At 40.6% G+C, this 13,826-nt stretch overlaps 1 protein-coding gene across 1 annotated transcript; it reads left to right on the forward strand.

The window, feature by feature from the left end:
• Nucleotides 1–3,414: 3,414 nt before the first annotated feature.
• pfkla (phosphofructokinase, liver a) lies at nucleotides 3,415–13,748 on the forward strand. The gene is made up of 22 exons (XM_079230843.1): nucleotides 3,415–3,502; nucleotides 4,218–4,291; nucleotides 4,416–4,493; nucleotides 5,283–5,472; nucleotides 7,543–7,708; nucleotides 8,159–8,203; nucleotides 8,279–8,387; nucleotides 8,596–8,691; nucleotides 8,923–9,015; nucleotides 9,259–9,384; nucleotides 9,484–9,548; nucleotides 9,707–9,770; nucleotides 9,887–10,033; nucleotides 10,131–10,201; nucleotides 10,885–10,972; nucleotides 11,079–11,231; nucleotides 11,542–11,706; nucleotides 11,794–11,855; nucleotides 12,255–12,366; nucleotides 12,510–12,609; nucleotides 12,757–12,862; nucleotides 12,948–13,748. Exons 1-22 carry the CDS (start codon nucleotides 3,418–3,420, stop codon nucleotides 13,093–13,095), a joined length of 2,343 nt encoding a protein of 780 aa, XP_079086969.1. The 5' UTR covers nucleotides 3,415–3,417; the 3' UTR covers nucleotides 13,096–13,748.
• Nucleotides 13,749–13,826: the final 78 nt, after the last annotated feature.

A 13,826-nucleotide genomic window follows, 5' to 3' on the forward strand; every position in this document is an offset into this window, starting at 1 on the left:
AACCAACCACGTCTCTAGTCGGTCATCAGGATCCCCGCTGAACTGTCCAAGCATGCCTGTGCAGATCGCAAATCCGCAAAATCTGCCAGAAGACTGCATGAAGCGGACGAGCCAGCAGAGCAACAGAGATGAAGACTCAGCAGACAACTAAGAACAAAAATAAAACACACACAAAAAAGAGACTCTTCCTCTGTGACCCAGCTCATCCTTCTCCGAGATGCGCCAATGTCGTTGTCATCATCAATCAAATTTCATGACCAGAGTTGTTGTGGGACTGTGTGTGTGCGCTTGTGTGAGTGTGAGAGTGAGAACACAAACCCTTTCCTCTCCATTAGACATTACAGTTTCAAGTCTCATCTCAGGATTGTTCGAGGACTGTGAGAAACTGGACTGGACCAATTATTGCACGTAGGACTCTTCTTTGAGTGGCACATAATATGGACCATACAGGAATTATTTAAAAATAAGTCTTATAGCCTTGGTGTTCAACCCTTTATTGCTATAACAGACATTAATGTTATGTAGAGATGTAGAGCGTTTTAGTTGAAATCCAGGTGCAGTAACCCATTTCTTGAAATCACTAGGTGCAGCGTGTCCCATTTACTATTTTCTAGCAGGGTAATTTCTACTGGCTGATGCACAATGTCCAAAAATAATAATAGTTTTTATGTGCTGTAGTGAATAAAACAGCAATAATGTAGGTTGGCGCTCAGGTGAGAAAGAAGCCTTGCTCAGGATCTGAGGCGTCTAGCTGGCTAGACACAAAACAGTGACTGGTGGTTGTCGGAGAGCAGCAAGTGTTAAACGGCTTATTATAGATGCTGTGTTTTAATATTTCATGAATTTGCCTTTTGGGGGGTTTGATGCTCAGGTTTTATGTTGCTGATTGAGAGCAGGAGCAATATATCAACAGCCACTAGATGGGGAAAGTTACACTTATTTTGCTTGTGTTAAGGTAATTTATCTGGAAATCTAAATCCTAGAATCCCAGCAATATAACTCTTTTTGTCTTGTTATCTCTGAAAGGGGATACTGCACCTGTGAGAGCTTTTTTTTATTTATTCATCCCTATTTGAGTGTTTGTAATCCTCTTAATTCTGCAGTTGAAAATTTGCCAGCCAGGGTTGAATTTAACGTTAATGATGTCAAGAAGTCAGCTCATGTGTACGCAGACGGCTGAGATTCTAAGTTAGGAATAAAAGCCAGAGACGAGGCCACAGAGCAATAAAGCTGCTCTTGGTTTTCAACAACCTCATCTCAGTGTAAGTTACTCCCGTATATAAACATCTATAAATGTACTGTAATCTGTTTTTTCCTCCCTATAACGTATCGCACAGCTCTGACAGCCTTCTGTCACTGTTGATGAGCCTGACTAGTTAAAAATGAGCCGGAAATTCTTTGTATTACATCTGTATTGAACATTGCAGGAGGGCGTGAGTCGTGAGAACTGAGGAGCACGAGGTGAATCTAAAACTGTACTGATGGATCAATTACTCTTTGCTTGAAAGCTTTGGGAAGGCTTCCACCTGATACTGAAAGCAGCTGCTGCTTTTCCTCGAGCCTCCTTTCAACCTCCTTCACTCTGTTTACGTACGTGTGAAATAACCTAGTGTATTGTAATAACTGGGTAGTCCGATCAAGCTGTTAATAACATTGTCTTTCTGGCATAAATCCTGTGAAGTTTGATTGTTGTAAAGTTTTAATTTAATTTTGGTTGTTCTTTTGTTTTTTTCTTTGTAGCTGGCCTACGTGATTATTGAATTAATTTATTATGAATGACTGGCAAGGTTTCAGGCAGCTTTAGAAATGTTATGATCTATGATTTCTCCTGAAAAGTATTATTTTAAAGGAAGCACAATGAATTGGTGTGGGTAGAGGACAGTATTTGTACGGGAGAACAAACGCATATCATTGGCATTGTCTTTGTGACCCTGCAGGGGATCATTCATCATTGAGATCATGAAGTATTGATTTGACAGACTTTTTAATTAGAAATGTCAGGCATTCCTAAAGTTTTTGTTTCTTTTCTTTTTATCTCGACAAAGGCTATAAGGAATCACTATTGCAACCAAAAGCCAGGCCGTGCTCTCAGGGTAAATGAGATGTTACGGCTGAAGGCTTGTGTGATGCTGATTTCTCTACTTCTGCAGAGATCTTTTTTTAAATCAAAATACCAGTTACTCACATCTGAATTTCAGTGAATGTGTCTCCAACTGTTGATGTCATGTTGCCTCATCCAATGTATCGAACATCTGTTTCTTTGTTATTCTCATTTCCAACTCCCTTTCCTGTTGAATGGCATTACGATCAACCAATCCTGTCAGTTTCCTGTATTATCCAGTGTACAGTGCAATGGGCATCTGGGAGAATAAAATCAGAGCTAACAACTGCATGGAATAAATGCTGATGTACTGTACCCAACACACTGTGGTCCAGCTCGTTTGTTCTAATTTAAATTTATAGTATAGTCATTTATAGACTAATTGAGTTTTAGAAGTTAATTCTCTAACTGTTTCACATGTATTATAGAAGCCATATAACATCAATAATATGAATAATGTGAAATCTGACCATAGTCTGGATTTTAGAAGTACTGAAGTAGCAGAACTTCACACCCCTAAGAAATGTATGTTCTACAACAGAGCTCCCAACATAAAACTGTAGCAAAGTCCTCTCAAAGCTGCCAGGAATTTGGTAACTTTCCTTTTAATACCAGGCACGAAGATGCTAGACAATAGAACATGATGGGTAGCTATGATTTATTTATTTGTTTAAGTCAATGTAAGATGTAGGTTTTTCAAATGTTAAATGTTTTAAGCATGACTATTGATTTGGTATTTTCCAGTCAAGTCGAGTGTGCACTAACTAGTATAGAATTTAAATAAGGCGATTTAAAAAACAAAACAGAGAAGGAAATTAAGTAAAATCTTAATTAAGGGCCACTATTTTGTTATATATATATATATAACAAAATAAAGTACACAATGAATATATATTAATTTGGAGTACGCTCTTAGGCAATACCAAGTATTACACATAATATAAACTTAACTCCGTTGACGGTGTTTTCTGGTCTGTTTTACGTCGTTGTAGTAAAACCTGTTGAAACGGTGGTTCGTGTTGTACGTGTTGTACGTGCTGTGGTTGAACTCGTGGAGGAGGCGGGGTTAACGTCGTAAGACTTGCTGAAGCGATAACACCGTTCAGCCGGCTGGTGCGGAGCAATAAAATAAGCGCTCACTTGGACTCCTCGAACGGGGCGGAGCCAGAGCCTGGTGTCTGCTCGTTTACTCAAGTTTTACTCAAGGAAACGACACCTGGATTAACCCCGATATACCCCACGAACCACTTAATTTAACTAGTTTACGGCCATTTTTGTTTGTTTTCACCCGGGTTTCTTGTCGTGAACTCGTCAACATGTCCACGATGGACTTGGAGAAGCTGAAGATGACGGGGACTGGTCGAGCCATGGCAGTGCTGACCAGCGGTGGAGATGCACAAGGTGACTTTTAACTCACACAAATGAAGAAAATGTTGCAGTTAGTAGCCTTTAAATAGGTGTAGCTATTAAGCTTTTATGTTTCATGCAATAAATGTCAACATAAGCATGACATAATAGCAGGGGTTTGTTTTTGGAGAGGAGTGAATACCATTTGACAGTTGTAGAGAGCTTCGCGCTAATGGGTCAAAGGGCGTGTGTGGATCACATAAACAATCAATGGCTGCGGTCGAAAAGTCAAAAAATGACCCTCTACGTCTATTCCTAACGTTTTTCCCTTGACCTCGATGGAAAACGTGTCAAGGAAAGATGTGAAGGAGAATGTTATGTAGAGGACAACCTATGTGCTTAGGCCCAATCTTCTCTCTCAGGCGCGCGCCCTGCAGACAGGTTGAGCCCTTTTCGTAAATCCGCATTTCTACAGACTTGGCCCAAGGGAGTCACCCACAATTCATAGCGATGTGACCGGGGTAAAAAAAAAAGAAAACAAAAAAGGTCAACAATGGGCGTTTCTGCCTGCCAAATTACATTTACACAGAAACATGAATTAATTAGTAAAGATGGAACATAAAAACACATGAAATCAGAGGAATGGAAGCAAAGATTTTATTACAGATGTGTATTCATCTAACATGTAATTTTGTCATTGTGTAGCAGCTTATGTGTAATGAAACTCGTAGGCAAGTCTAATATTTTTATGCAACTATCCTCGATCCAGGCATGAATGCTGCTGTCCGAGCCGTGACCAGAATGGGCATCTATGTGGGGGCCCAGGTCTATCTTATATATGAGGTAAACAAACTTTTTTATTAATAGCACCATATTAAACATTGAGTTAAGGTCTCAAGACTATTCCTGCTTGACCAGTCCGCATTCATTTTGTAATTAATACATCATTTGGAAAATGACTTAACAGGGATACCAGGGCATGGTGGATGGGGGAGACAACATCAAACTGGCAAACTGGCAAAGTGTGTCCAACATCATCCAACAGGTAGGTTCAATATTCCTGTAAGTCCCTGTTAACAGCAGGGTTAAAAGTAGCTTTAATAGGATTTTTCATTGCAGACATTTTGTCTTTTAATTCTAGTAAAAGCACAGGTGTTACAAATAGCATTAACGATGGCTTTGTTCTATTCATGCTGTGCTGTACGTAGAACCATTACTCATTTTATTATTTAAAACTGTGTTTTTAAAATCTCTTCTGTGAAAAAGGTCTACTGTGTCTTCATTTTCTTCATTTCTTGTTTTAATCTCATGCTCTATTTCTTTCTTTTCTATGGTTTTAATAGGGATTTTATTATTTCATCCATCTCCTCTGAACTCTTCTCTCCCTGCCTGTCTAATACTGGTTATAACCTGGTAAGGGGCCTTGCTGCATGTTTCAGCCATGTCAGGTGTAGAAACAGCAAGTTGCACTTTCTGCATTAGTAAATGATGGAGCAAATGTGTTGAAGGGCACGTGATATCTTTTCTAAAGCAAATCTATTGTTCACGACCCACATGTTGGGAACCACTGCTGTATAGGGAATGAATGGCAGTTACAAATCAAAGCACAAACGTCTTTGAGTGACTACTTGCGATCTGTCTCTGCTTCTAATCCCTGCTCAAATTCCATCTAATCTTCCATCTCCGATGTTTCATGTAACTAACATTACCACCAAGAACCAGAGAAAAAAATTCAGATTTCTGTCATTTAGCATGCTCTTATTCAGTGACAGATTACAATGTCGCGTTTGTCTTTATTTGACTCGTCGCTTGTGATATGACGTCTCTGCTGCAGGGTGGGACTGTGATAGGTAGCGCTCGATGCAAGGCCTTCACAACTCGTGAGGGCAGGATCGCTGCCGCCTTTAACCTGGTGAAGAAAGGCATTACCAACCTGTGTGTGTGTGGTGGAGACGGCAGCCTCACCGGGGCCAACATCTTTCGCAGTGAGTGGAGCAGTCTGCTGGATGAGCTCGTACAGAAAGGTAAGGTGCTCTCATTGTTCATTTGTCATTGAGCCTTGAAAAATACTCAACCCTCATTATGTTCTCATGCTTTAGTGGAAACAATACTGTAAATAAAGTGACACTCTTTACTGAAAATCTTTTAAAGTATGAGTTCATTTTCCAGTTTATTTCATGGCAATACAGATAAAACAAAGGTGTTTTAAAAGCATTTATACTTTTTGATTATTCAACCGAGTAATTTAATTGGACAAGAAGTATTCCATGAGTGCCAATTTACAGTACAACACATAGACTGTATAGAAGAAGTGGAGTTCCTCTTTGCTGTCATCGCCGTATTGGTCGTTGGCCATCACCAAGTACAACCGAGCGTTAAATTATACATTGGTTTACTTGACCCACAAGGTTTCAATTACCTTTCATGAACTGAAAACACTGTGAAAGGGTTAACGTTGTAAGATGAAAACACAAGGTAGCCACACCCTAAAGTCTATCCTGCTTTATTGTCTATTTTATTCTAGATGTTACCATAATTTACTAAATTAACATCATGGTGGTTTGAAGAAGAATTGATGGTAACAATTAAGACCATGAACTCATGTTTACAGTTTTAGTCGCCCCCTGATGGGCATTAAAAAGGATACAAGTTCATAATTGGATTAACTTTTCAGACCCAGAGGCTGCTGCCCTTGTACAACAGCACTGTGTCTTTTAACTATGTATCATTGTGCTTTACAGGATTTAATTGTTAAACATAATTAAGTATCTTAGATTGTAACATATTTTGCACTGCTCAGATGAACATATTACCATATTTTAAATTATGAATGGTCGTCAGGAGAATGAAGGGAAGGAAAGAAGCCTGGAATGTTTCAGTGCAAACCTCCAGGTGTGCTCATGTGAAATCAGCTGACCTACACAAATGAAAGGAAAGCAAAAATGAAGCGAACACAGCTCTCGAAAAATGATTGCGCAAAGTTCTGCTTTCTGCAAAAGCACTCCAGCTGCAGCCCAGGAGGGTAACAGCTGCAGCAGACAGCTTTTGGTATACCAGCTGACACAGATGTCACCCAGGATGTGCAAAGAGGCGTGGGCACGCACGTCTTGCATCAAGCACAGCCTGAGACACACTGTCATTCAGAACCTGATGTAGGACTCGAGGCGAGGGTGATCATGGCAGTGTGTGGGCATAGGAGAGATGCTTTATGTAAACACACAGAGACTATGCTGTGAATTAGGATTTATAATGAACATAAAAATGATATGAACACTTGGAGGTCTGATGAGGCTCTTTACTCATTGGAATCAACTGTGGCACCAGACTTTTATTTCACTGGTTGTCTGGGAAAACACGTGGGGGCAAAACATGTTTGCAGGGGATGGATCCAAACACAGAGACTCCCGGGAGCAGAGGGATATGTGACAGGGAATTCTTTAATAAACCAAAACAAACGAAACTGACAGAACATGGGAGTCCAAAAAAGTGTCACAAAATCCAAGGAAAACAGAATGGGCAAAAAACAAAACAGGACAAGGAGCAACACGGGGAACCTACCATAGATCTGGGCAGGGAATGATAGCAGAGCAGGTAACATGACAGGCGGACTGAGATAAGAGACATACAGGGTTTAAATACACTGGGAGGTGCAGGTGATTAAATGGAGGAGGATTCAATCAGGGGCGGGGCTGACAATCACACAGGCGGGAAAACATACACAGGCAGGAAGTGAAGTGAACACAGGACACAAGAGGCAGGGAAATTCCAAATAAAATATAATACACACTCTACATAAACCCAAGACCGTGACAGGTTGCACAAGAAATGTAAACTGATAAATATAAATAAATACAAAGTATCTGGCCTGCGGTAACATGACCTACACAACGCAGCAAGCCAGTATGCAGGAAAATGTTGTGTTGCTCTTGACAACAGTCCTGTCCTAATTTTTTTTTTTTATATTATAAATTATTTATAAACAGACAAACGAATCGAAATATGTTGTTGCCTATTGCCATCAACTAATAAATGGTGCATATTGTGATAAGCAGATGATTATTTCCTTTGGTGTGTGTGTGTGTGTGCTACTTCAGGAAGGATCACAGACACTCTGGCCATGCAGCATGCCCACCTGAACATCGTGGGGCTTGTGGGCTCCATCGACAATGACTTCTGTGGTACTGACATGACCATCGGAGCCGACTCCGCACTGCACCGCATCATGGAGATCATCGACGCCATCATGACCACAGCACAAAGGTCAGACACCGTGGGAGATTGAACACTAAGCACAGCTGGTGTTTAATTACGGCGCTGTTATGATGATGATATTCAGTCATTGTGAAGATATAACACAGTAGTAAATATACTGGTATCTATTTTGGACAGTTTTGCTGACATAATGACTATAACTAACTCATGAGAATAGTTCACAAATTTATAGAAAAACTACAAATTATTAGATTAATTGATAGTGAAAATTATTTTAAGTTGCATCCCTATATTACACCCAAAGTGTATTTATGCCTTAAGTTTTGTTGTAATTCAACACACCCATTTAAAGCATGTTTGGCATGATGTCCATGATCTTGCCTGGACTTGCTCCCTGTGATCTCGGCATGCTGCTACAATATGAAAACTCTCAGTTTCACGGTTTGTATGCTCACATACTTGCAGCAAATGAATACAAATGTTGTGTACCTCCCACAGCCACCAGCGCACTTTTGTTCTGGAAGTCATGGGGCGACACTGTGGGTGAGTACCACTTCAACACACTTTGCTCTCCTTCATACTCGGTCACTGAATAAAACAAAAGTGCTGCTCCTCCAGATATCTGGCCTTGGTGTCTGCGCTGGCATCCGGAGCCGACTGGCTCTTCATCCCAGAGGCTCCTCCTCAAGATGGCTGGGAGGACCGTATGTGCGACCGTCTAGAGGGAGTAAGACTGCACAGTTTATTAGCACCCGGCACATTTGTATTCACAAGAGAAGTTGCACTGTTTTGAAGTAGAAGAAAAATAGACATGCTTTGGTCTGGAAACATTTTCGGACTAATTGCTGAATTGCTTCTGTTAATACACAGTACACAGAAGCAGGATTGTGTTAACTGATTTAGTGGCTAATGCGTATGTATCTGTTTCACTCCAGAGCCGCACAACGGGGTCGAGACTCAACATTATAATCATCGCAGAGGGAGCCATCGACATAAATGGCAAGTCCATCTCCTCAACCTACGTAAAAGATGTAAGTTTAAAGACCTGAGAAGAAGAGTCTAATTGATGGGTGTCTATTCTGTATGTAACAAATACCTGCGATGTTAAATATCATTCAAAGGCTGAACTAGCAGAGTTCCGTGTTCAGAGTTTCCTCTCAGATGGTTGAAAAGGACTTTTCTCTCATAGTAGATCTGGTGTGTGTCTGCCTGCTTAATGACAAACTCATAACACACTAAAATGCTCCCATGTGTGTTTGAAGCTGGTGGTACAGAGACTGGGCTACGACACCAGAGTGACAGTACTCGGCCATGTTCAGCGAGGAGGAACTCCCTCAGCATTTGACAGAATACTGGTGAGCTGGACAACATACTGAGTTGTAATACTGCAAAAATGCTGCTATGACACATGAACAAAATGTTGAGGCCATACAATTATTAATTCAGCAATATTTTGCAACATTAAACTGCAGATCTAAACTGCCCCAATGTATCACATGCCTCTCATTTAGACAAATTATTGTCGTAACCAATACAATATATGACTGATGCATCAACATTCACTATCTATGCATGTATTTGCTCTCTGGTGTTTTCAGAGCAGTAAGCTGGGTGTGGAGGCGGTGGTCGCCCTGATGGAGGCCACTCCCGACACGCCACCATGTGCCATCGGCCTGTCGGGTAACCGAGCTGTCCGTCTGCCTCTGATGGAGTGTGTGGAGATGGTGAGTCGCTCTCCTCTCCGCTATAACTGTTTTTAATGGACATATTTGGAAGCAGTGGGATGTTGCTGTCATTTTTTATGACTGTGCCGTCATTTGCAGACTAAATTGGTGCAGGCTGCCATGAACGAGAAGAGGTTTGATGAGGCTATCAAACTGCGTGGAGGGTGAGAGATGAGACTACCAGATAGTTTGAATACATGATCATATTAAAATATAAAACTGCCTTGATGTATGTCAACATAGTCTGTTGTAAATGCATTATCCATTCTTATTAATTTCATCATGCGCAAGTCCAAGCTAAAAATAGTGATTTTTCTTGCAGGAGTTTTGAAAACAACTGGAAAATCTACAAGCTTCTTGCCTTCCAGAAGCCCATCCAGTCGGAGGTAGGTTCATCACTAACATGAACACACACATGCGGTAGTAGCCCCAATATGTGTAAATGAATCATCAATGTTTAATTAAAATGTGTTTATTGATATCAGACTCATTTTTCCCTCAGGGCAAGGTCTCCTTGGCTGTTCTGAACGTAGGCGCTCCGGCTGCAGGGATGAACGCAGCGGTGAGGTCTGCTGTGAGGTTGGCGCTCGCTCAAGGTATGAAGGTCTACGCTGTCCATGACGGCTTTCAAGGACTTGCCGACGAAAAGGTGAGGGCTTCTACCTCTACATCTCTTCCATACTGCAGCAGAGTTCAGCAACAAGGAAACTGTTCAGTACCGACTCTACGCGTCTGTCTGTCTGCAGGTTATTGAGATGCAATGGCGCAGTGTGGCGGGATGGACGGGCCAAGGAGGCTCACTGCTGGGGACAAAACGGTGAGGAACAGGACACTTTGGTTTCTATCGTACGGACTTATTTAAGAAATCTGAAGGGTACTTCAACAGTTTAGTATTGTACATCCATAAAGTTATGGAGAGATGAGACAGATTTTAGAAAAGGCAAAAATGTATGCATGAGAGGCAATATGACAACGTGTACCATCTTATTAATTGTTGTCATTCCAGTTACACTGGGTTATGGGTCACTGGATGTACTGGCAATGTGGAAATTTATTAGAAGGAATGCATTATAGCCAAATTTGAGTTATAATTATATTATTAATCATCTATATTTTTGGATTAATGTGATCAAGTACCTTGATTTACTGAAACAAACATTTTCTCAATAGATTTTTCATAAAATGTACTATATATATTCCAACCTTTAAAACAAAAATATACATAGTAATCTATACTGTGATAAAGGATTTTATCAATATTGTCACCGCATGTTACAGTTCCCATAATACAACCTTCCCTCCCACATCTTTCAAATCTGGTGTAAAACAGCCAGAGGCCAGAGAGATGTCACTCGAGTCATTTTATCAGATTTTTTTTCGACCCACAGGAGAATTTAAACAATTTATTACAGGCTGTGCGATACAACCTGTGAGCAAATTACCACTTAAAATAGTCAGGAGTGTCTCATGAAGGGATTTTTGATTTATGTCCCATTTCAGAACTCTTCCAGAGAAACATATGGAGAAGATTGTGGAGACCATCAGCAAGTTCAACATCTCAGCTCTGCTTGTAATTGGAGGGTTTGAGGTACAAAACACAACCCCAAATCACCAGAATTGCAGGACTCGTAGATTATTTTATAGTGTCAATGTCACATCAAAGAGGTTTTCTCATCTCTCGATGACTTTCAAAGGGGTATGCAGGTGTGCTGCAGCTGTTTGAAGCCCGGAGCCGCTATGATGAGCTCTGCATCCCCATGTGTCTAATCCCCGCTACCATCAGCAACAACGTCCCTGGAACTGAGTTCAGCCTGGGAGCAGACACGGCTGTCAATGCTGCCATGGAGGTAATGCTGAGCAGATGGCAAATTAACAGTGTGACTTTGATGTTTCAGGATTAACACGAATAGAGACTGAACCAGGCCAGAAAACAGGACATGTAATATCAGCTGCTGTATTCCGAAAGTACACTTTGAACTCGGTATACTACGTCAAAACATGGGTTGACGGTTAGTATTTAGAGATTTAGTTTTTAATCTTTAAACATTGAGCGGAAGGAAGTTGGGCCAGCACTTTCAGATCACCCCTGTTCTTCTATATTAAGCACCACACCAGCTACTACTACATTCACGCTGCCAGTTTTGCTTTCTTCCTCAGGGTTGCGACAAGATCAAGCAGTCTGCCTCTGGGACCAAGAGACGAGTGTTTGTGGTGGAGACCATGGGTGGGTTCTGTGGATACCTGGCAACCTGCACTGGTATAGCTGTGGGTGCTGACGCAGCCTACATCTTTGAAGACCCCTTCAACATTCACGACCTGAAGGTAAGACCAAAAGACAAACATCTGCTGTTTCTTTTCTTTTGTCTATCGTGTGAACAGCTTTCTCTCTCTTTCTATATATATATAAAGACCAACGTGGATCATTTGACGGAAAAAATGAAGAAGGACATCCAGCGGGGTCTCATACTGAGGTGCATGACACTCATTCAGCCGTATAGAGAATCTAATGCTATGCAAAAGCTAATGTGGAGCTCTTCATCTATGTTACATCTTTGTTTTCACCACCTTAGTTTAGCGTGTTACCATTTTGACATTTGCTTCACGCAAAGTAATGCTGAGGCTGATGGAAATGTCTGTAGTTTGCAGATATTTAGTCAGTAGGATTTATCTTCTGGGCAACATTATTGTTGTATAACATTTCATATCAATTGATGTCAGAGCTACACCAGAGGTGAATACACTTTAAACTATTTAATTTCAACAAAACAAATTCAAAAGGACATACTAACACCATATATGGAAGATGTCACACTGTATATATTTGAAATGTTGTACGATTGATTTGTTGAACGTTTTCTCTGTCGTAACAGGAATGAAAAATGCCACGAAAACTACACGACAGATTTCATCCATAGGCTGTACTCGTCCGAGGGGAAGGGCATCTTTGACAGCAGAGTCAATGTGTTGGGGCACCTTCAGCAGGTACGGAGCCGCCATACAAGTCGTCGACTCTGGCAATTCATAAATGTCTTCAATTACAGTCGCAAAATAAGTCACGCTCATATACTGCGAAGAGACAGAATCTCATAATATATGTATAAACTGCTTGTGTGTTTGCACTCCAGGGAGGGGCACCTTCTCCCTTTGATAGAAACTATGGCACTAAGTTGGGTGTGAAGGCTATCCAGTGGATTTCAGAGACTCTGACTAAAAACTTCCGTCAAGGTACAGTTACTGTTTAATGTCAAAGTTGACACACACACACATATCTATCTCTCTATCTATCTATCTATCTATCTATCTATCTATCTCTATATCTATCACGGCAATGTTATGATTAAAGCGTTTTTTTTTTTTTTTTCTCCCCACCAGGCCGTGTGTTCGCCAACTCACCAGATTCAGCATGTGTGCTTGGCCTCAACAGGAAGGTCATCTCATTCAGCCCCGTCACTGAACTGAAGGCTCTGACTGATTTTGAGTAAGCAATGTCACAGTTTTTGCCAAAGAACAAGAGTTCATTATGAATAAGTCTTAATAAAATCTGATTTATGACTATTTTTCAGGCACCGGATGCCCAAGGTCCAGTGGTGGTTTAATCTTCGTCCGTTGCTAAAAATGTTGGCAAAGTACCAAACCAGCTTCTGTGAATATGTCCCTGGAGAGATTGAACATGTGACTCGACGCTCCATCAGCATTGACCATGGGTTCTAGGCTCTAAAACTACAGTATGCTCGCTGCACTTTCTGACCCTTAGTTGTCCTTCCTTTGTCTCTACATACTTTAGGAATGTGCTTTAACCCACTGCCGTGCATGTTAACAGGACTGAAAATTATGAAAGACATTCTGTTGTCAGCATCATAGTAGCTATGAAAATGTACTTAAAGTATTAATTTATCCAAAGAGTAGATCTTTCTATTCCTTATGCTATTCTAATTAAGCCTCTGTGTCTCTAAAGCAGCTGTGCCACAAGCTAAAACTCTTTTGATTCACGACTGAATATATTAAATAAAGCAGATGTATGTGGTGTGGTATGGTATGATCTGAACAAGATGGAACTTAAGTAAAATATTTGTGTATAATGCATGTTATCCAGCTACATTTTGGAGCCCCTCTAATGTGCCCAGTGGGTGATTTGAGTTTCTGAATTCACGTTTAACACACTTGATGTCAGAATGTGCGATGACTCATGGGACCAGTGAGATGTTAAATACATTTTATTTATACACTAGTAAATACTGCATGGAAATGAACAACAAAATTGATAGTGTAATAAACGTAACTACTGTACTTACAATAGAGAAATCTGTAAAGAAATATGAATGTATGTTGTGTATAATTGTATATCTTCCATTAAAACAGTGATACAGTGAGCAAAATGTTCTTTGAAATGTGTGAAGAGATATTGAAATAAGATATTGAGTTAAACAGACAGCCGAATAGCA

Source organism: Taurulus bubalis, assembly GCF_910589615.1.
Source record: "Taurulus bubalis genome assembly, chromosome: 15".
Classification (NCBI taxonomy): Eukaryota; Metazoa; Chordata; class Actinopteri; order Perciformes; family Cottidae; genus Taurulus; species Taurulus bubalis.